Source organism: Emydura macquarii, unplaced genomic scaffold (assembly GCF_026122565.2).
Source record: "Emydura macquarii macquarii isolate MOO-44397 ecotype Brisbane River unplaced genomic scaffold, CSIRO-AGI_Emac_v2 contig_267, whole genome shotgun sequence".
Lineage (NCBI taxonomy): Eukaryota > Metazoa > Chordata > Testudines > Chelidae > Emydura > Emydura macquarii.
In genome coordinates this window covers 139,633-161,974 of record NW_027130404.1, presented here as the reverse complement: position 1 = coordinate 161,974, position 22,342 = coordinate 139,633, and the positions used below count along the sequence as shown (strand labels likewise).

General features: G+C 41.3%; 1 protein-coding gene across 4 annotated transcripts in view; it reads left to right on the top strand.

Moving 5' to 3' along the window:
* The window catches only part of PDE5A (phosphodiesterase 5A), a 108,123-nt gene that overhangs the window by 20,587 nt on the left and 65,194 nt on the right, over positions 1–22,342 (top strand). For all 4 annotated transcript variants that reach the window (XR_010919885.1, XM_067549363.1, XM_067549354.1 and 1 more), the window contains exons 4-7: positions 16,841–16,912; positions 18,475–18,564; positions 20,106–20,243; positions 22,045–22,112. Coding sequence is in view for 3 of the 4 variants with exons in the window: in XM_067549363.1 (XP_067405464.1) it covers positions 16,841–16,912; positions 18,475–18,564; positions 20,106–20,243; positions 22,045–22,112 (368 nt within the window). In the remaining variant the exon portion in view is untranslated. The remainder of the gene's footprint in view (positions 1–16,840; positions 16,913–18,474; positions 18,565–20,105; positions 20,244–22,044; positions 22,113–22,342) is intronic.

Below are 22,342 nucleotides of genomic sequence, written 5' to 3'. Positions count from 1 at the left end.
CCTGTGTCATTTCTCACCACAGTACTCCTTTAAGGTCTGATACTGCTACAACTAGAGTCAAGGGAGTTTTGTCATGGACTTCAAAGCATAGACAAATTAAACCTCTATTGGGTGGCAACAGTTAAAATCTTATCAAGAGGAAAATGAGAAATTAGGTGAGGAGTGACATTATGCTGAGGAAAGTCACCATCAGGCATCTGAGTAGAGTGAGCCTGGTTGTCTTCTCGCACTATTGTAATTCAGGAGTGACTCCAATGAAGCCAGCGCAATTATGCTGGTGTAAAATTAGTGTAAATGAGCAGAAAATCATGCTCATTGTGTTTTATGTATTGCCAGTAACAGAGAACTTAATTCCTTCCAGCATCAAGATTCAACCTCATACTGGGATTTGCTGTCGGCTAATTCTTCCTTCTTCAGCAGAGTTCACAGTGTGTGTGTTAAACAGTTCACAATTGCAAAAACTGATTTGAAGATACCATTTTTTCTAACCCTACCACTCTCCTGGTTCTGTTGTGGTGTAAGACACTGATCTGTCCCCCACTTAACTCTAGTTTTCATTTTACCTTGATTTATCTCATTCATTTGGGTCTAATGGTCCTAGCTGATCCAATGATTTAAATGTAGGATTGCTCTCTTGCCTCTCCTATATCTGACTTCTGTTTCAAAGTGTTTTTTCCACTGCTCCAGGCCTTGTAAGGAAAGTGTTTCAAATTTACAACCCAGCACCTCACATCGATCGTGCCCATGATACTGTTCTCTCAGTCAGACATTGCTCCCACTTCAAAGTGCCTCCCTGTCTTAGTTGGCAGCAGCTACAACTGGCCACGAGCCACCCAGTGAGCAAGTGGGAACGCTGCGTGCAGTGACATGTGACTGAGAGATTGGTGCTGGATGTATGATTGATGCAAGATGGAGGGTCTATGTTTTGTCCAGGTCACGTTCTTCCTTTATGTGCATTGGAAAAATACAAGAATGCTATAAACAAAGAACTTGGAATCATAAATTCATTACACAATTCAGCTGGCCACAACACATGAGTGCTTGCTCCTTACTCTGGTCATGCATGAGAAGGAAGTAAGTACTATACAAGTATTCTCTGCTCATATACACCAGCACTGACTTATTGGGCTGAATGAACCTGTAACTGGCTATTTGCAGATCCTGATTAAAAACTTTTAGCTAGGTTTTCCTTTCTAAGTGCAACTAGATGAAGTAAAGCAGATGCCTCTTTATTATGAAATTGGAAAACAAATGGACATTAAACATTGGCAAAGGCTAAGGTGGGGGGAATGATGATGTGTTACTCACTCCTGTATGCTGTAAACTGTAGGTTTTAAACTATGGAATTTCTCTTGGGGATTTTTTTGTTATTTTAAAGTCTCTTACCAGAAGTTTCTCATCACCCTCACTGTAATGCTCTGCTGACACATTTCTGGAATGAGGTTTAATTCAGTGAATCTCAACCCCTAAATTACCATCTGCTTTCAGCTGCTTTTTCTATTAAAAGCAAACCCTCCCCCCACAAAAAAGAAACCACTCGAGTTCCTTTGTGCCCCAACTTAAAAAAACAAAAAACAGACCAAACCTTCGTAATAATATTGTATCTCGCAGCTCAAGAAAGGAAGCTGCTTTAGTCCAGAATGTGTCTGGTCCCAGTCCGCATATGTAACACAGAAGTGGACTTTTCTGCGTCTGAGACATCTGAAAACAAATTCTTAGAAAGAAGAGTAGGTCTTTTCTACCTTGAAACTTGTCCTCTGGAAAATAGATATGGTACATTTGTTTGTTTGTTTTATATTATTGCTATTTTTAAAGCGAGAGTCAGTGCTTGAACTACAGAAATATCATGGTTGAATGTCAAACCTCTGGGCCGGTTGGGGAATGAAGATTTTTCCTGTAGAGGTGAAAAGTAGGCTCATATTTGTCCGAATTTCCATGTGGAACCTCAGCTAAGGAGCCACTTAAAAATAACACAAGATGAGGAGTAAGCTCTTCAAGAAGCAGATCCCATTGAGAAGGACCAAGGAATCTGTAGTGGTCTTACCAACAAAAAGCACCAATATGCAAGAGCGAGACCCCCCTCAGTACTTCGTAGACACACACACAGAATGGAAATAGATATTAATAACAAAAAGTAAACTTTTATAAAGCTGCTTTACTACTTAGGGTATGTCTACACTGATGGTGGCAAATTCACTGCCGTCAGATCGATTTATCCGAATCGATTGAGTGGAAGTGAAGACCTGCTCGATCGATCCAGAAATTGACTTAATAAATCCACCCCTGGAAAAAGAGTAACACTGCCTTGATGGGAACGCATTTCCCATTGGCGCAGCATAGAGGAGATGGCATGCAGAGCAGACTTTAGGAAGTCGACGTAAGATACGCAAGCTACTCTACATAGCTTGTATATCTCCCATCTACTGCTGCTGAATTTGCCGGTAAGTGTAGACCAGACCTTATTAATTTTAGCCGCCAGACCCAGTAGAAACTAGGCACATCAGGCCCAGAATTGGAGAACACTGCTGTATATACTCTTCAGGCTCAGAGCAACGGGACTGCTAGCTCTGCTTGTGACAAGCTCCTATTTTCCCCATGAAGAATTAGAGAAGCAAGCCGACCAAGCTTTGAGTAGGACTTGAGGGAGTTTGAAGCAAGTTCTTATATCTGCAGGCCACTGCTACGCAATCTCTGGTAACTAAATGGAGACTGTCCCATCCTACGCAACAAACATTGCCACATAGTTTGCTTTGGCATTCCAGAATATGCTATCTGATGTTTATAACTATTTCAAAAAACATCACGAAGGAGGAAAGATGAGAAACCTGACTCTTTCTCTACAAAGGGAAAAACAAACAAACTGGCCATGAGTTAATCCATTTCAAACTCTGTGTTTAAAACTGTCATACAGTGAATGCAAATCCATTTGGTTCCTTCTGGGTTTTTTCTTCTGTCAATTTTCTAATGACAATAGATAACTTCATAACATGATATCCTCTTAGTCAGTATGGCTGGTTTTATAAACTATGAAATGTAAGAGAAAACACGCAACAAAACTCTAAAAATTACTGAATTTTTATAATCAATGGTACAATGACCACCAGTGAAAAGTTGGTTTTAGCCAACTGTTACTATACACTTACCACAGTTATTTCTTGTTTTTGTTTATATTTATTTATCTGTTGGCCACAACTGTAGCTATAGACTTTGATTATTACCAGTTCAGTGATATGCACTGCAATACATCAAAAGTATTCTTCACTGCAGGATAGAAGCTACACATGTTACACAGCTCTGTACATGTGCTGTTTCAGATCAGCCATGATACAGCAAATAATTTAAATACATGCTTAACTTTGAAGACAATAAGACTACTCACGTGCATGAAGTTCAGCATATGTTTAAGTGCTTTGTTAGATTGAGGGCTGATGCTGAGCAATCATTAAGTAGTATCATTCTTGCAAGTAGCCCCATTTAGTTCAGTGGGAATAAGGTACTACTCAACAGGAGTAAGGGTGGCAGAATCAGATTCTCAGTGTTCTGTCCTAGGAAAGGAGTATGGGATAACCACACATTTCATATGTGACGTTGGACCAAGTCACGTCTCCTTTTTGACCCTCAGCTGTAAAATGGGTATTTAACTTCAGGGGGGTGTTATAAGTTTTTAAATGTATTAATATTTGGGAAGTGCTTTTATATGAAGATATCAAAGGCACCACATGTATTGTAGATGCGAAGTATCACTTCTCATAAGCTAACTGCAATGGACAGGCAAACAAATATCTTGTAGCTGGAGAGTTTGTGATTTATAAGCAAGAGAGCAGAAGCCCTGGGATGGTGGCAGCTCAGAACCTTAATCGGTACTGACTGCATAGACTGAGTCTCAGAAGATTATTTTCCATCCTTGAGTTACAGCTTTGGTCATCTAAAATGACCCATGGATGCCTGAGAAACACAGGACTGTCAGTGATTTGTCTTCTGGCATCTTTATGCTAAAGTAAGTGGGTTGCAATTGAGTTTGGTTTTGGCTGGATTCATAGATCTGAAAATGGACTACAGCAGTTGATGTAAATCATCATCTCCACTTCTGAGCACTTCTCCATCTAATTCTCCAGACTGGTATATGACCATTATAAATCTAGTCCTTACAGAAACATCCTGTACAATGGCATAGTAAATGAATTTTTTTCTATGGAATTGCAATTTGTGGAATTCTCAAGCACTGATAGAAATCTCAGTTAAATTCATAGTTGTTAAGAAAGGAGATAATTCTTCATTAACGTCTATGCAGTGTCCAGAGCAATTTCTATAAAATCGTATTTTGGTTTCACCCTTATTAAATTTATATATAAATTTATATAGGATTTTCCCATATGGAAGCTTTGAGTTGAATTAACTGAGGCACGAATCCCAAGCACTGAGCAGAAGTATGTGAGATTCAACTTCCTGCTAGGTAGATGTTTCATGCTGTCAAAGATCAGTAAAATTGTTTGGTTTGTTTTAATTTCGTTTTTGTTTTTTCCTAGTCTTCTGTCACTGGGCAGTGCTTCACAACAAATATAGGCGCTATGGTATTTATAACAGCTTTGTTGTGTGTGTCTTGCTGACCTTTATTTTGTAAGGCTTAGCCAAGGGCATTAGTGACAATCAGCCTGGGAAGGTAGTTCTTATCTCCCTCCTACAATGTAAACATAGTTGACTTATGCTTAATGCCCTGATGTTGACATTGCCTAATCATATAATCATAGAGTTGGAAGGGACCTCCGGTGGTCATCTAGTCTAACCCCCTGCTCAAAGCAGGACTAACCTCAGCTAAATAATCCCAGCCAGGGCTTTGTCAAGCCGCAGTTTAAAAACCTCCAAAGATGGAGATTCCACCACCTCCCTAGGTAACCCATTCCAGTGCTTCACCACCCTCTTAGTGGAAAACATTTGCCTAATGTCCAACCTAGACCTACCCCACTGCAACTTGAGACCATTGCTCCTTGTTCTGTCATCTGCCACCACTGAGAACAGCCTAGTTCCATCCTCCCTGGAATCCCCTGTCACGTAGTTAAAGGCTGCTATCAAATCCCCTTTCATTCTTCTCTTCTGCAGACTAAACAAGCCTAGTTCCCTCAGCCTCTCCTCATAAGTCTTGTGCTCCAGCCCCCTAATCATTTTTGTTGCCCTCCACTGGACTCTCTCCAAATTCTCCACATCCACTGGACTCTCTCCAAATTCTCCACATCGTTGTTGTAGTGGGGGGACCAAAACTGGACACAATACTCCAAATGTGGCCTCACCAATGCCGAATAGAGGGGAATAATCTCTTCCCGTGATCTGCTGGCAATGCTCCTATTAATGCAGCCCAATATGCTATTAGGCTTCTTGGCAACCAGGGCACACTGCTGACTCATATCCAGCTTTTTATCCACTGTTACCCCCAGGTCCTTTTCTGCAGAACTGCTGCCTAGCTCATCAGTCCCCAATCTATAGCTGTGCATGGGATTCTTCCTTCCTAAGTGGAGGACTCTGCACTTTTCTTTGTTGAACCTCATTAGATTTCTTTTGGCCCAATCCTCCAGTTTGTTTAGGTCCTTCTGTATCCTATCCCTACCTTCCAGGGTATCTACCAATCCCCCCAGCTTAGTGTCATCCACAAACTTGCTGAGGGTGCAATCTACCCCATCTTCCAGATCATTAATGAAGATGATGAACAAAACCGTCCCCAGGACTGACCCCTGGGGCACTCCACTTATGACTGGCTGCCAGCTAGACATGGAGCCATTGATCACTACTCATTGAGCCTTATGCTCTAGCCAGTTCTCTATCCATTTTATAGTCCATTCATCTAACCCATATTTCTTTAACTTGCTGATAAGAATACTGTGAGAGACTGTATCCAAAGCTTTGCTAAAGTCAAGGTATATCACGTCCACTGCTTGCCCCACATCCACAAAGCCAGTTACTTCTTCACAGAAAGCAATCAGGTTGGTCAGGCATGACTTTCCCTTGGTGAATCCGTGTTGACTGTTTCTGATCACCTTCCTCTCTTCCAAGTGCCTTAAAATGGATTCCTTGAGGACCTGCTCCATGGTTTTTCCAGGGATTGAAGTGAGGCTGACCGGTCTGTAGTTCCCCGGATCCTCTTTCCTCCCTTTTTTGAAGATGGACACTATATTTGCTTTATTCCAGTCATCAGGGACCTCCCCCAATTGCCACGAGCTTTCAAAGATAATAGTCAATGGCTCTGAAATCACATCAGCCAACTCTCTCAGCACCCTCGGGTGCATTGCATCCAGTCCCATGGACTTGTGTATGTCCAATCTTTCTAAATAGTCTTGGACCTGTTCCTTTAGCACTGCGGGATGTTCACGTCCTTCCCATTCTGTGCCGCCCAGTGCAGTAATGAGCACCTGTACTTCTTGACATGCCAACAATTAGCTAACACACATTATGGTGAAGAGGATTAGAAACGAAAGTGTTCTTAATTAAAAGCTAGAGTCTTTGTAAATAAATATCTGAGCAGGACTGCATGCTTTTGTGGCCATGAATCAAGCTCAGCCTCTGCAGAGGTAAACAAGCAGAATAAACCTAAAATCACACATGCCCTAATTTCATATGGATTGGGCCCCTTCTTTTTAAATTAGATAGTTTTACCATTCTTTGGTTTAGTGAATCATCTTTTTTGGTGCTGACTTTATTGAATCATTAAATATTCTCAGGAAGCAAAAGAAAGTTTTTAAAGTTCATGAAAAGGAAATGATAGTGAAAAAGGGCAATAGCTCCCTTTGTAGCAGTTTTTACAGAATTAGACCTGAGAGTTGAATGTACAAAAATGCTGCAAGAAGCAATCCAGATAAAATAATAATCATAACACAGCTATTACCACTGCAGAAATACCTGCTGTGTTCCATGGAATCCTGAGGTGGAGCACTGTCCCTGCTAGGGATGAGTCAGCTGTCCATTTCAAACCAATAGTGACTATAGTGGCAATATCAGACAATTAAAGAAATTCTCATTCATTCTCTCTCTCTCCTCCCCCTGCCACCTCCTTTATAAATTGAATCAGGTCTTATGAAAGGGGATAACTGACAATCCGGGAGCCAAAAGCCCTATGTCTACTGAACAAGTAGCAACAATAGAAGCTTCCCCATACTGCCTGTTATGCTTGGGTGAGATGAAATGGGCTTGGAGGGTGGTTCTTGCCCATTTATTTCTTGGTCTCCCTTCTGGAACTGGTGAAGAGGGACCTAATTGAATTTCTGCCACTTGTGAAGTTGTATTTGTTTGTGGGGTTCGGTTGTCTTCCATGAACAGGATAGCCACTACAAAACAGGTAGCCTCTGATCTCTCTCTTCACCTCTGTCCGGCCCTACCTCCTACACTGTGCTCTAGTGATGTGTGAAGGGTTTGCAACAGCCTGGGGGACAATTCCCCTTCTATAGGAGCTGCATAAGGTTGGCATATGCAGCCCTGTGCTTTCCTCTCTCACTGCCAGAGCATAAGGGCTGTGCTGGGGCTGAAAAAGAGAATGACCAGCACCCAGTATTGCAGCTCATTGGCAATCCTCGAGTGACTGTCATAAATTGCCAGTTATTTCAGTCCTTAACCCTCCCTGGGTCTCGGAGCTTCCAGTGCTAAATCCCTCTATGTCCACTTCTGCCTGTTATCCCTCATCACCGCTCTTTCTAAAAGCCTATCTCCCTCACTACCAGTGCTTTGGGAGTACAAGAAGTAGCTGGGATGTTTTTGTGAGCACATCACGAAAGTAACAGGAAAATGAAAAATAGCTAACTTGGCTTCTGTTGCTAAACTATTCAGCTTTCAACACCATTCACACCACCTGTATATTAAAGAATTAAGGCAGGTAATGTATTGGGCCTAAGCAACAAGACATTGTTTAATAAAACATGTTTTCTTCTAGTTGCTGACTTGTTTAAACCAACACAGTGTCTTCAACAGCTAAAAAGTGCTTGAGTCTGTGAGATTGTTAGTGTGTGCAGCATCCTTCAGGGCTTACAGAGAGCAGAAGAGGAATTCTATAGAGTCCGAATATGTAGATTTTTTTCTAGATGCATTATGGATTCCACTCTTCCAATATATCTGTAATTCAGGCAGGCTTCCCACATTTTTGTGTTCACAGATTCTGAGGCTGGAAGGGACCATTCTGATCATCTAGTCCGTCCTCCTGTATAACACAGGTCATAGAACTTCCCAAAACAATTCCTAGAGCAGATCTTTTAGCAATATATCCAGCAGCATTGTTGCAATCACTTTGGGGCCAGATTTTCATCAGCTGTAAATTACCCTAGCTCCATTGAAGTCAGTGGTGCTAACCCAATTTACACCAGCAGAAGATCTGGCCTATTTTCATCGCTTGCAAGAAATTTTTTTTGAGCGTGTTTTTTTTTGTGTTTTTGTTTGGTTTTATAGTATGCTTAGATCTCTCTAAAATACAGATCCTATAATCTTCATGACCTGTGTGCTGTCATGTGAAGCACATTTGTCTTAATTACATAATTACTACAGAGACTGGAACAGTTCATCTTGAGTTTTATAGGTCTCTTCCTAATTGCCTGGCTGTAGGCGCATTTCCTATAGTTTGACTAAGTAGCTTATCCATCTGATTTTTTTTTTCTCACTGGCCAAATTGTCTCAGAAATCAATATGGTTTGGTGGGATATCATAGAATCATAGAGTTGGAAGGGACCTCAGGAGGTCATCTAGTCCAACCCCCTGCTCAAAGCAGGATTAACCTCAGCTATATCATCCCAACCAGGGCTTTGTCAAGCCTCAGCTTAAAAACCTGTAAGGATGGAGATTCCACCACCTCCCTAGGTAACCCATTCCAATGCTTCACCACCCTCCTAGTAAAAAACTTTTTCCTAATGTCCAACCTAGACCTCCCCCTGCAACTTGAGACCGTTGCTCCTTGTTCTGTCATCTGCCACCACCGAGAACAGCCTAGCCCCATCCTCCCTGGAACCCCCTTTCAGGTAGTTAAAAGCTGCTATCAAATCCCCCTCACTCTTCTCTTTTGCAGACTAAACAAGCCCAGTTCCCTCAGCCTCTCCTCATAAGTCCTGTGCTCCAGCCCCCTAATCATTTTGGTTGCCCTCCGCTGCACTCTCTCCAAATTGTCCACATCTTTTTTGTAGTGGGGGGCCCAAAACTGGACACAGTATTCTAAATGCGGCCTCACCAATGCCGAATAGAGGGGAATAATCACTTCCCGTGACCTGCTGGCAATGCCCCTCCTAATGCAGCCCAATATTCCATTAGCCTTCTTGACAACCAGGGCACACTGCTGACTCATATCCAGCTTTTTATCCACCGTTACCCCCAGGTCCTTTTCTGCAGAGCTGCTGCCCAGCTCGTCGGTCCCCAGTCTATAGCTGTGCATGGGATTCTTCCTTCCTAAGTGGAGGACTCTGCACTTGTCCTTGTTGAACCTCATTAGATTTCTTTTGGCCCAATCCTCCAGTTTGTTTAGGTCCCTCTGTATCCTATCCCTACCCTCCAGGGTATCTACCAATCCCCCCAGCTTAGTGTCGTCCGCAAACTTGCTGAGGGTGCAATCTACCCCATCCTCCAGATCATTAATAAAGATGTTGAACAAAACCGGCCCCAGGACAGACCCCTGGGGAACTCCACTTGTGACCGGTTGCCAGCTAGACATGGAGCCATTGATCACTACACGTTGAGCCCTATGCTCTAGCCAGTTCTCTATCCATTTTATAGTCCATTCATCCAACCCATACTTCTTTAACTTGCTGATAAGAATACTGTGCGAGACAGTATCAAAAGCTTTGCTAAAGTCAAGGTATATCACATCCACCGCCTTCCCTACATCCACAGAGCCAGTCACCTCATCATAGAAAGCAATCAGGTTGGTCAGGCATGACTTTCCCTTGGTGAATCCGTGTTGACTGTTCCTGATCACCTTCCTCTCTTCCAAGTGCCTTAAAATGGATTCCTTAAGGACCTGCTCCATGATTTTTCCAGGGATTGAGGTGAGGCTGACCGGTCTGTAGTTCCCTGGATCCTCTTTCCTCCCTTTTTTGAAGATGGGCACTATATTTGCTTTTTTCCAGTCCTCAGGGACCTCCCCCTGTTGCCACGAGCTTTCAAAGATAATAGCCAAAGGCTCTGAAATCACCTCAGCCAACTCCCTCAGCACCCTCGGGTGCATTGCATCTGGCCCCATGGACTTGTGTATGTCCAATCCTTCTAAATAGTCTTGGGGTGTACAAGATATGATGGGGTGTACAAACTCTACACTGGACAATAAGGGGTTAAGAGATTATTTTGGGCTCAGCCAGACCCACCCTGCCACACCTCCAGCAATGCTTCATCTGATGGAGGAATTAAAGGAGAAAGGGAAAAAACCACTCATTTGGGTAGCAGAGCTGGAAGAGAGCAAAGGCAGACCTGCAGTCCACAGTTTCAGTCCAGCAGCACAGTGCAGCAGGAAGGTCTCTGACACAGCTGCCCCAAAAAGGCCTTCCCAGAAGGAAGGGAGGACCCATCCCAGAAATATTCAAAGTGAGGAAGTACCTGCCCCTCTTCCCTGCCTGTGTACCCTGGACAGTGCTAATCCCTCTTACTTTATTTAATTTGGACTAACCCAACAGAGGAAAGCCCTGGACTTAGCTGATGGGGGGTAGAGGAGAGGTTGATGAGAGGAAGGGGCCCAGGGAGGGCAGCCTTAAGCAGCCTCTGTTGCTTGCCAGACCATTCGTAGCCCCAAAAGGCCCTGGGTCAGAGCATAGTGCAGTGGGAGGGCCTGGGCTTCCCACCCCACAACCCCCTTGCTTGACCACTAGACCACACTTCTGTACCAAATCCTGAGGGAGGACCATTACAGAATGTAAATGAGGACACAATATCTATCTTACATGAAGAAATGGCAAATGCCTTTAAAACATATTTAAAAGTTTAGTGTCACTGAACCAAAAATTGCTAAAGTTTGTCATCCACTTAGAATTTTTACCATCATTATTCCTTTTTCTTCTGTTAAACACCTATTATTGAAGGGCTTTCCAGGGATCTAAAAATCAAGCAAGTTCATTTGGTATGCATCCTTCTCTCTGTGAAAGAGAAACCTGCAGTGCTAATGAAGAGAGACTCAATGGTCTGTTTAGTATATGCTAACACAGTCCTTTTACTGTTTCCTCATGGCTCTTTAAGCACCACAAGCTTTCCTTTCATAGAAGGAAGGTGTTTACTCAGGATAAAAGTGCTCATCTTTCAGATGCCTGCTTATGAGCTTATTAAAATTGTCTTAGCTCCTTGTAGTTCAAAGCTAATAAAAATACAAGAAGGCCAGGGGTTGAATAAAAACCTGAGCCATCAGCCTGTGCGCCTGTAGGTTATTGCAAGAGCATGTGAGGGGGCTAAACAATTGACTTACTGTTCAGAGGCTGCTGCAGTATTTAAGGAAAGCTGTACCTCAGTACAGCAGTGTGAATGCTCATAGGATAAGAGACATCGTTCATAGTGTATAAATCATATGCACAGTCCTGTCCCCATTAAAATCAAGGGGAGTCTTGCTGTATGGAGAATTGAGCCTCATGGAATGGACATTACAATAAAGTCTTTATTTGAAATGGATCTTTTTGAGCCTAGAGCTGGCAGTGGTCCATCTTGAGAAACAATGACCTGATTTGTGACACTGATATTTTGGGAAGGCTCATGTGAGAGACTGTAAATTGTCTTCTTTCCCATTAAGAGACAAACTGTTTTTCTATCCTCCTTAAGTACTGGCTTAACAGTTGCATTTAACTGTTATTCATTAAAGTTGTAACTCTTCATACATGTGTACAGCAAAGTTCTTTTGATGTGGTCTGTACTTAAAAGCAGGATAGAAAATACCATTGTTTTAACCATTCACTGGACTTTATTCAGCTAGGATCATAAAAAAAATGCCATTTTTCTGGCGCATGGCCATGACTTTTTGCAAATGAGCCCAAAATTCTGAACTGAATTAAAAACATAGTTCTGAATAAATTTCAGTGCTTCTTATTATGTAACTTTGCAGATTCTCATGCCAAATAACATGGGCTCCTTCTACACTGGTGAATTCCATAACCCTAATTTGCCACCAGTACTGCTCCACTGCAGATAGTAATGATGGAAAGATAGGGCACATGACGCAGCTGCTTTTACCATGTCTCTGAATAGTAGGGTGACCAGATGTCCCGATTTTATAGGGACAGTCCCTAAATTTGGTACTTTTTCTTGTATAGGCACCTATTACCCTCTACCCCCCACTCCCCCTCTCGATTTTTCAAACTTGCTAGCTGGTCACCCTGATGAATAGGATTAGATGACACAGTGACAAAGTGCCTGGATCCTATCCTGCTTTTCAGCTTCCACTCTTGTTAAATTTGCTGTCACTGGTGGAGCTTTATCAGTAGTAATTTACAGCTATACATTTTCTTGTGTAGCCAAAGCCAGAGCAAATTTTACTTTTGACAGCCCTTTTAGATCACAATTCTGGGTTAGTTTCTATTGGCATACCTGCTCTGAAGGCAGTGGATCTATGCCAACTTACACCAGCTAAGAACTGAGACTCCAATCTTATCTGTCTAATAGGTGCTCTATGAGAGAGACTGAGTAATTGATTACAGTGGCATGTAAAACATGGGGAGGGTAAAAGGATGTAGGAAAGACCTGTAGATCTATATTTGTATGATTTGTAATAGCAGTAAATATAATATGAGTCAAAGGACTTTTAAAAAATGAAATGGCAGAATCATTAATTATAACAACCTTTGGGCTTCATTCTCTTCTCACTTACAGGGCTAATCAGGAGAAACCCCACTAAAATCAGCCTGTTTGCCTTTGCTCCTTCAGTGTTACCCGCACACACTAGGGCATCCCATCTTTTCCCAGTCCTTAGGGCTCCATGTATAACCCTGTTAGTTTAGGCTCCCCCCACCCTTTTGCAGTCCGTAGGGCTCCGGGTGAAAGGCACCTACCCTTACTCCAGTTCATAGGGCTCTGGATGTATTCTTCTGCAGGTTTGCAGGACCTTTTACCAGTGAAAGAGCAATACACAGTAATATCCTTACCCTCTATTTATTAACAATTACCAAATGTAATACATATGCTAAGCATACAAGGCTACACTAACCAAGCCTGATCAGGCAAGTAGCCTTTCCCTGTTGGCCAGGCAAGGTCAGTCTCGTCTGGGTTCTGGTTGCTGCACATCATGGTCGTGCAGAGGATTCAAAGTTAAACTTATGACACTGTCATCATTCATGTGGCAAAAGATCACTAACTCATAAACATGATGATAACTGTTGGTTCAGGAAGAAGCTAAGCTAGTTTGTGGGATGGAACAATCTTTGTCAGCACACAGAGAGCTGCAATAATTGCAATGGGAGCCCAGATAAATACTGTCCAAGTGAATGATTTCCTTGGACGAATGTTTTCTATCCTCACATTTAGTCCAGTGAAAGTCTGTATTTAAAATCCTTTGTTTTTGTTGGCTTCTGTCATAGACCCCAGTTTCCAAGGATGTCCATGTCCATGTCCATGTGTAAAAGGCAGGGCTTTAAATTGGTCACAAGATGAGGACTGAGCAACCCTGCAATTTCATTTCTGCCCTGGCATCAGAATCGCATCCTGCAGTAGAGACCTGGAGTCAGTACTCAGCAATGGTCTCCTTTCCACCCTCCCCTGTGTGAGCTGTTTAGCCAGTTGCTGGCCAGATGGATTTTTGGATGCTAGGAGGGTTTACAGGACCCACATGTGGCTTGGTGCAGCTGTGGAGAAATAGCTTTATATGATCAGAGGATACACTGAGTGGGGAGCAAGTAAAGGGAAGCCAATAAAACCAGAGGGGGAACCATTATAAAATCCAGGATGGTGATAGATGGTGGGACTGGGCCAGACGATTAAAACGCAAAGTGAATTGCTAAACTTGAAGGTGGGGGTTGTATCTGAGTTTCCTTTGGCTACTAATCCATTAAGGGTATGTCTACACTGATGGCGGCAAAGTTGCCACTGTCAGATCAACCTATCTGGATCGATTGAGCGGTCAATGAAGACCCGCTCAATCGATCCAGAAGTCGACGCTGGTAAACCACCCCCTCAAATGACGCAGTGCAGTGAAGACGCTGCATAGAAGGTAAGCACAGCCGTCTATGGGAGTTATGCAAGCTACTCTGTGTAACTTGTGTAATTTCTGTTGACTGCTGCTGAATTGCCAGGTAAGTGTAGACCACGGCTAAGTGATTTAGTGGTAAATGGAATTAACTCCGAAATTTTTGAATGCACAGTTTTGAATTTTCCCTCTCCCAGCCTTTTGAATCCCCTTCCTTTGTTTGACAGTATGTGTGTATGTGGGAGGGGGAGAGGGGTTCCTGCCCCAAGGCGAAACAGAAATTTGAGCCTTTATATGTCAGTTGCATGTGTAAGATATCTGCATGATTAAATATGGGATTTTGTTATCCTGTAAGTGCAGCTACATTGGAAAATTAGGCTCTCAAACTCCTGGACATGATAAGAAATAATAGATCAGATCCTGGCCCCTTCAGTGTCTGCTTTGCACAGGTCTGTTGGGTTCAAAGCAGCCACAAACCCAGTTTAGCTTCTCTCTGAGAATTACGCTGGCATAGGACTTGGAACTGTCATCCCTTCACACTTGCCAGCCTCAGGCTCACAGCAGAGCTGTGCTGGATTATGGATCTAATCCAACAAGTATCACAAAGAGCAGGTGACTGCAAAACTAAACTACTGTTCCTTGTGTTTTACCCTCCCTTTGAGGTAGTGTGTACAAGTGGGATGTTCCTGTATTGACCCATACTGTGAGAAATACATCATGCAGTCTGCACAGGCCACCTGTATTAATAGATAAACATGCATTAGCATTTAGAAATCAATTTAATTTTCTTCAGTTTTAGTGCTGTTTACAGAATTCTGTTAGTCAAAGTATGTCTGAACATGCCCCAGTAGGTGCTCAGGGCCCGCAGGGGGAGAACTGAGACCATTCAGCACCCGCAGGAGGCACTCTGCAGCTTGTTGAATTGAAACCTTACTTAGCAAGGAAATTTCCACCATATTTTGAGCAAACATGTTGCTCTTTCAATCTCATTCTGCACTTTTTATCTAAATCAGCATGCTGCATCAAAAGGTTACTTTTCTGGCTGAATTTCTTTTCTGCAGTAGTATCCAAAAGATGATAAATTCAGATCTTAATTGACCTTATCTGGAGGATTATATTCTGTATTCTAAGAAGTAAAGTTTAATCTCACAATACAGAGTTATGTCAAGAAACTTGAAATCAAAAGTTCACCAGAAGTGTTTTGGATACAAAAAAGATTCAGTTAGGAATTTAAAGTAACTTGAAGTTAAACAAGCTTTTATAAAAATTGGAAATAAATGCATACTTCTCTTTGATTTAAAGGAAGTTACAGATGTTTCAAGCATGGATTCTGGTGTCAATGTTAACATGTTAATATGTTTTTTAGGAAAAGCCTAACTTTTAAAAAAATTCCTTAGTTTGAAGAATAAATGTGAATCTGGTAAGAATATTATGTTTATTATGTTTATAATCTCTGTTGATCATTGTTTATCAGCAACAAGAAAATATCCACAAATTATTTGTGTTCAAATTTGGGAGAAAATACATTCCGATTCTAATAACACAGTCCTGGATTCTGTCCACGCCTCCAGGAAGCAGGCTGTGTGCAGGGAGTTCTGTCAGAACTGAAGGGAAAGAATCCTCCACCTTACAAAAATAGCAGAGTTGCTCCATGGCCTCTACTACAGGCTTATGGTTGCAAAAGTGTCTGTAGCTGTTGCTACTCCCTGGGAATAGCTTGGTTCTGTGTAATCACAGATCTACTCACCTCCTCTTCCTGAGATCTGTCCCTGTCTTATCCCAACAAACACCTTGCGTGCTGACCTGTAAGGGGTCCTCACTGAGCACAGGGAGTGCAGACCCCGTATACAGGCTCCTTGCCGCCAACATCCCAACTTCTAGTAATAGATCTGCATTGATTCCCTTCCATGGCTGCAGAGGAAGAGGGGAAGGATTTGCCCCATAGGGACTAGGGCCATGCTTCAGCAAGGTACTACAACATGTGCCTATCTTTAAGCACCTGAGCAATCACACTGAAGTCACTGGGACTACTCACATACTTAAGGTATGCAGGTGCTTAAGTATCTTGTCGAACTGGGGCCTCGTCTAGTACAATTCAAACAGTTACATCAACATGATCGTTAGCTAGCCTCAAAAGTGATTTTAAAAAGTAGCTTTTGAGTACTGCACCTGCCTCTGCATCCTACGGCTAATTTTTGTGGCAATCACATCTTCTTATTTTAAAACAATGTTTTTATTATTTATAATGAGCATTTGTGTTGGTGTAGCGCAGATGAGCCCCAGGCATGGACCAGGACCCCATTGTGCTAGGTGCTGTACAAACACAGAACAAAAAGAAGGTCTCATTCTCTTGTGTGAAGGACCCGTACAAACAACAGGGGAAGCTGAATGACTGTGTGTGGAAAATGTCATCAAGTGCACAAAAGAAAGAAACTGGAAAATATGGGAACAAATATCTACACTCTTTCTCTTATAGCAATCTTAGGTGTCAGTGACAATAGTAGATAAAAACCTTCAAACAGCAGTATGATTTTGTTTTTTAGTTGACAACATCCAATACTAAGGAGCTAGCCAGTCATTTGTAAAAATAAATGAATACCATGGATCTAACTCTCTAACTAGCCAAATGTTGAATATAAAAGTACCTGTAATCAGAGCTTGTCATCTTCTGTAAATATTGCAGACAGTGCAGAGGCAGACTTCTCATGGTTACCTAATTGTTGTTTGTTTTCATTGCATTAGGTTGTTGGTGTGGCTCAAGCTATAAATAAGAAATCTGGAATTGGTGGGATATTTACAGAGCAAGATGAAAAGGTATAAGGGATGTGTGGGGGTGGGGAGGAGGGGAGGATACGTGTGTGTATCAGTGGTTTTCTTTTATGACAGCTAGAAATCTTGAAGTTATCCAAACGGCACTAATATTTGAATAAGTAAAAAATCGTGTGATGAAACTATAATTCTTTCTTTCTGAGATGTTGCAGAAATGTCAATGTGAATCAATTTAATTTCTGGATCAGTTTGGTTTCTCTCTTCTATTAGGATTCAAAATGTTTCCATGCTTTATTGAATGTATTACAAAGGGGTGTAGGCTTAACAGCTAATAAATGAAGTCATCTTATCTCAAGGAATGTCTCAGTGGGCACTCAGTAGCTGCTTAACATTAAAACTAAAGCTTTGCAAGCAGCTTTTAAAATTACTACATAACTTAATTTCTGTGTACACTAGCTGTAGAAAAAATAAAGCATTGGATAAATTACAGTCATGTCTGACATAATCGGTAGTGCAGAAAGCACATAAATTCAGAACTCTCACATTGCAGCCACTTTCAAAATGCTCTCAGACTTCACATACAAACTGTGTTGCACCATGAAAGGTTGAAGTCAGGCTGAAGGAGTTGACTTAAGCCTTGGCAGTAACAAAGTAAGAATTTACTCCTTCCCTGTTCCAATGGAATGCATAATGAACATCTGCAGGACATCAGAATTCATCCCTTTCCTGCAGAGAAATGGCTCTTGGCTTTGCTATTTAAGCAAGATTTGATTTCCACTTTTAAAAATATTTAATTCCTTATAGAATAGATGCTCATTTTGTGAGTTCAGTTTTTAATTGTGAGATTTTGGTTGATGTGGGTTGAGTTGGTTCCTCAAAACTGATTCTTATTCCAATACAGTTTTATCAGGATAAAACACAAAGATCAATCACTTTTTTCCAAAAAAGATGGGAGATTCCTGATGAGACGCAACAAGAGATCAAGACCAACCAAAGAAAACATTTTATGCACGATTGCCAAAAATAACCTTCAACATACCAATTACTACCACAAAGTGAAAACAAAACACACACCCTGCAGTGTGTGTATCTTTGAGTAGATTTCAGGGATTTGTTTTGGTTTTTGCCAAAGCTTAAATTTAATTGGGAGTATTCTGCTTAAACAGAACTGGGGGATTACTGAATAAGTTGCATAGATAATAAGGCACGTACTGTTTCTTCTTTCTGTGTATTTACAGGTTGACCACAAAACTACACCTAACCAGGTTGATTTGATGGACTTTTATTAAAAGATATAAACAAACATATTTATATTGAAGCTGAAAGTTGGAAAGAGAAAATAACAAAAACCTCCTAGTTCTTCAGGCACAACCAGGGGATGTTTTGGATGTGAAAATAAAACGTTTAGAAACAGAAAAATGACAAGAACTTTTTGGGTGTAAATAATAATTTGTCAACTCTAATCTGCTGTGAAATAATTTTAGGTCTATACCTTCATTTCGTTTGGGACTCTGCCTCTAGCAAGATACTGGCGATATGACAAAGAGACATTGGTGCTCTTAGACATGCTCTTAATTAATTCTTGAGAGTTAATTATCTTTTTTCAGGATTTTGCTGCTTATCTGGCATTTTGTGGAATTGTTCTTCACAATGCTCAGCTGTATGAGACATCACTGCTTGAAAACAGGCGTAACCAGGTATGACCAACAAGTTTATTCCAGGGATGTGGGAATTGTGATGGACAGGTAATAGTTAATGCCTGTTATCTACAGCTTTTGACTTTTGTCATGTGGTAGATGTTCCTTGCTTATTTTAATTATTTATTTGTCTCCTTGTGAGGCTTCCTGTGCATCTCTGTTAAAACCCTACTATCAGCTGTCATGCATAATGGGCTGGTAGCACTATTGAGTAGATTTCGATTTTTGGTTTTAACTAATGCTTAAATTTAATTGGGAGCATGCTGCTTTACTACCTGATCTAGAGAGTTATTCCTGGACTCTGTGCACCTGATGGAGGGCAGGGCATAAATAAAGTTCCTTCCCCATCAGTATCCCAGATTCTGAATAAAATCAAAAGGTGTCTCACTGAATGTATTCCAGACTGTGAGGCTTATAGAGCTCAAGCATTTCTGCCAAAGATATCCTTACAAAGTGATACATCAGTGGGTTCATTAAACCTGTTAGACTCCCTTACATTACAAACAATCGCTTACTGTATCTGTAGTAACAGTGGGGAAACAGAGCAGATCTCTTTCTGTTTGTTTCTAATTGTGCATCTTACAGCCATCCTGTATGTTTGAGTTATTTATATCACTGAGGAAAGTATCTAGATCCACACAACATGAAAAAGGATTGTAGAAGCAAATGGGCAGAAACTGTTCCAAAGTGTTCCAGTAGCATAGAATTTCAAAGCTGTCTTTTAGTTTTCAGATCAATAAACATGTCAGGCTGGATTCTCAGACCTGATTCCATACCCTTTGTGCCACCTGAGTGGTGCAGGGGGAACATAATCTGGCCGCATCTGGCTGGTTGAGAATTCTCCCAGCAGCAGCCCCCTTAGCCTGCCAGGCTACAATTGGACATTATATCTTTGTGAAGTTTCAAAGGGGGGCAGGAACTCATTAGGATATGTTAAAATTTTATCAGATGACAACTATGTATGTTTGGAAATGATTTTTATATCACTTAAAGTTTAACTGTAGTTTTCACTATGGTGCAAGTTAAATCCATTCACACACAGTACTGACAAATATTAAAAATACACATGTACATACCATACTGACCCTCTCTGAGGACAATAAAATATTGCCCTAAATTTAAAATAGGTCCTGAGATTTTGATATATTGAGAGAAGCAGATTGCTCAGGGCCATATGCACAAAAGAAGGAACTGTTTTAATAGGAAGCCAAATTACTGCTGTTGATCTTGCATTTTTATTCTTTGTTTGCTGAAGTCCTTATCCCCATGGAAATGTCAGAGCCTAAAAACATTTTGTCTTTCCAGCTGGATACATTGGGCAGCTAGCTACATTCTTTGTCTCTCTCATCAAAGGTGTGCACAATGGATGCCGTTAATGACATCCCACATAGACTGTTGCCCTGCAAAAACTTAACTTTGGTTATATGAATACATTTTAATTTATCAGACTGGGTGAAAAAAATCCGAGAGAGTAATAAATATAATTATAGTTTAACTCATAGCTATTAGAATTTTCTCAAAGGGTTTCACTTTTTGTCCAGGTGCTTCTTGATCTCGCTAGCTTGATTTTTGAAGAGCAACAATCTTTGGAAGTAATTTTGAAGAAGATAGCTGCAACAATAATCTCCTTCATGCAGGTGCAGAGGTGCACCATTTTCATAGTGGATGAAGATAGTACTGTGAGTATCGAGTGTGACTTCATTTAAAGCAGGGGTTCTCAACCAGGGGTACATGTACCTCTGGGGCTATGCAGAGGTCTTCCAGCACATCCAGATATTTGCCTAGTTTTACAACTGGCTACATAAAAAGCACTAGCAAAGTCAGTACAAACTAAAATTTCTTATAGACCATGACTTGTTTATACTGCTCTAACTATTATACACTGAAATGTAAGTACAATACTTATATTCCAATTGATTTATTTTATAATTATATGGTAAAAATGAGAAAGTAAGCAATTTTTCACTAATAGTGTGCTGTGACACTTGTATTTTTATGTCTCATTTTGTTAGCAAGTAGTTTTTAAGTGAGGTAAAACTTGGGGATACGTAAGACAAGTCAGACTCCTGAAAGGGGTAGAGTAGTCTGGAAAGGTTGCGAGCCACTGGTTCAAAGGGTGTAGTGCTCTTGTTCTTTGTAGGCCCTCTGGGTCAGATTCTCCACTTCCCTCCTCCATTCTGATTTGATAACATTTTACACCCTCTTTGAACAATATAAATTGCACACAAGTGCAAGGAACTGGAGAATCAGGCCTCCATGTAAAGGAGAGGGAAGATGGAAAGGGCAAGTGTGCTCTTCTGTTCACAGTAGCAGGTTCCTTCTGTCCACACTTCTTTTACTAGCCTTCCATCACTGATCCGCTGCAACATTTTTTTCTCCCATTCTCGTGCCTCCTCACCTCTGTTTGTATGATATCTGTTTAGTTTGGATGTCAGTTTTTCGAGGCACGACCCCTCTCTGGGTCAGATTCTGTGGTGTGATACAGCCATTTTGCACTGCCGGTTGGTGTAATCTGTCCCTTGGGTCACCTGACTATCCCAGGGACAGTTACCCCCAAGGTAAGTATACTTCTCCCTGATAGAGAGTTGGCACGGGCTGTTACACCACTCACTCATTCTGCAGCTGGTTTAGCAGGAAAAAGTGGAGTGGCTGGAGGAAAAGTGATGTGGCCTATACAACCTGCTCTAAATGAGACTTTAGCTTCACTTTGGGACCTTTGTGGCCATTGCATCCCAACATATGTTAGAGCATCCCTCACATAAAGTGCAGGAGAAACTGCTCTGCAGAGCAGTACTAGCATCACTGGAATGTAAGAGAGAGATTAACATGACCTGTGTGCGCATTTCCACGTGCGCACACTCTCTCTCTCTGATTTATGTTTTGTGTAGTTTAGCCAAAACCCAGGATCTGGCCCAATTCCTCTTTGCCTCCATTTTTCATTTATACAATGGGGATAGTGATAATTCCCTGCCTCACAGGAATGTGAGGATAAATTCATTGGTGTTTGCAAAATGCTCAGATACGACAGTGATTAGAAGCCATAAGGAGATCTATCATTACATTTAAGGCTCATTGATGCTCCTGGGACTCTATACATCCAAGCAAAGTGATGTGACAGAGAGGTTGATCACAAACACTCTTAGTATGGAGCTGGGTGAATGTTAAAATAGAAACTTTGCTAACATTTAGCTCCAGAGCTATTTGTAAACATGCCTGCTCTCACTTTGAGTGAACGTTCCCTGGAGATGCAAGGGACTTCAGTGACACAGGGATGCTAAATTTCCCTATTCTGGGCCAGAATTGCTATTGGGGAGGGGGCAGTGCTGGTGTAAAATACAATGAAATATTTCTCTCTTTTCGCCGTAAGGCAGACTCAGTATAAATAATTGCAGCTGACTTTCTCCTTATTAGTATTGTTACTGTTAATCAGGATTATGATTACTAGTTTCCATTCAATAAGAATCCTTTTTGTATTCGTAGGATTCATTTTCTAGTGTGTTTCACATGGAGTTTGAGGAATTAGATGATTCAGCAGATATCCTGAAGAGGTAAAACAACTTGTTCTGAATTTCTGTTCATCACAGGCAAATGGAAACGACTGAAGAGACTTTGCTTTTAATAACTTTTCATTATAAATAACTTTAATAAACAGAATTAGATAGTATATTATTTTCTATAGTAGGCTAGGCTTTTACCCTGAGATATGCATGCACCGTTCACGCTAGCTTCAATGGAGTTGGTCACGCAGTTGAGTCTGAGGGCAACTTTGTTTAATTTT